Source organism: Fopius arisanus, unplaced genomic scaffold (genome assembly GCF_000806365.1).
Source record: "Fopius arisanus strain USDA-PBARC FA_bdor unplaced genomic scaffold, ASM80636v1 scaffold00061, whole genome shotgun sequence".
NCBI lineage: Eukaryota > Metazoa > Arthropoda > Insecta > Hymenoptera > Braconidae > Fopius > Fopius arisanus.
Window position 1 is genome coordinate 749283 of NW_011887800.1, and position 1041 is coordinate 750323.

Here is a 1041-nt window from a genome sequence, read left to right on the forward strand (position 1 = left end):
ATAGCCAATTGGAATATTTTTGATATTTTTGAATCTTTGCCCTTTTCTTCCCAACCACCATGTCGTCGTATTGATTTGTTATCGATTCCTTTCAATGAAGAGACCATAGGCAAAGCAAGAGCAGCTCTTCCTTCCAAATCATCTCCACTAGTGATGTTATCTAAAGCTAAAATTTCCATGACTGATATTCTATGATATTTCAATACTACTGTTTTAATAAATCACTAGTCACTAAAAAAAACGAATCCCGGAAAAAATATCCCAGGAAAAAATATCCCACACATTCAAAACGTGTTAAAACTCGCTCAATTTAATTATTTTTTAATTTAATTATTTTTTTCGTTGTCTATTTTTTCAGGGGCCCTAATTTTCCGATGGTCTATCAAATTGGGTGGGTTTTAACACGTTTTGGGTGTGTGGGCTATTTTTTCCGGGGATATTTTTTCCGCCTACCAAAAAAACGTAAATCAAATATAATAGAATATACTTGCTTAAATTTACTTACCGATATCTTCTGCTAAGCTCAACTTTATTTGAATTAATTTAGTTAGTGGGAGTTCACTGAGACCACGCACTCGATTTAGACCAAGATCCATTTGATTGTCAAATTCAATAGTTGTAGTAACGGCGGCACAGGCAAGTAATAAACAATGTTTCAAGAATATCATGGTTAGAGGTTTGTCGTGGTTGTTTCACTTCGAGCTGCATAATTTTAAATCCACTTCATAAGTGTCACAACAGCTACTCCGTATCTTAGCGGTTGAGTAACAAAGCGGAAAGTTTACCACCTTGTATCCTGTTCAAATTTGGTGCCTAAATAAAAGTATAATGCATTGTCCGAAGATCCGTTATGGCAGTTGAGAGAAGTTTTTCAGAATCGCAGAAAGACTGTGATACAATGTCGCTTATTGTCAGTCTATTCTGCATACTTTTAGTTAAAAATAATTTAGTGGCGCCAGTTAATGGAAATGAAGGTATTTAATTATCACGTAATTAATTTTAATGTATTAGGGGTGACCCGAGCAGAGCGGGAAAGGGGGG

General features: G+C 35.3%; 1 protein-coding gene across 1 annotated transcript in view; it reads right to left on the reverse strand.

Annotated features, from left to right (window-relative positions):
• Positions 1–970, reverse strand: part of LOC105268832 (uncharacterized) — a 6679-nt gene extending 5709 nt beyond the window's left edge. The window contains exons 1-2 of the mRNA XM_011308679.1: positions 506–970; positions 6–166 (exon numbers count right to left, since the gene is read on the reverse strand). Coding sequence (XP_011306981.1) covers positions 6–166; positions 506–668 — 324 coding nt within the window. The 5' untranslated portion in view covers positions 669–970. The remainder of the gene's footprint in view (positions 1–5; positions 167–505) is intronic.
• Positions 971–1041: the final 71 nt, after the last annotated feature.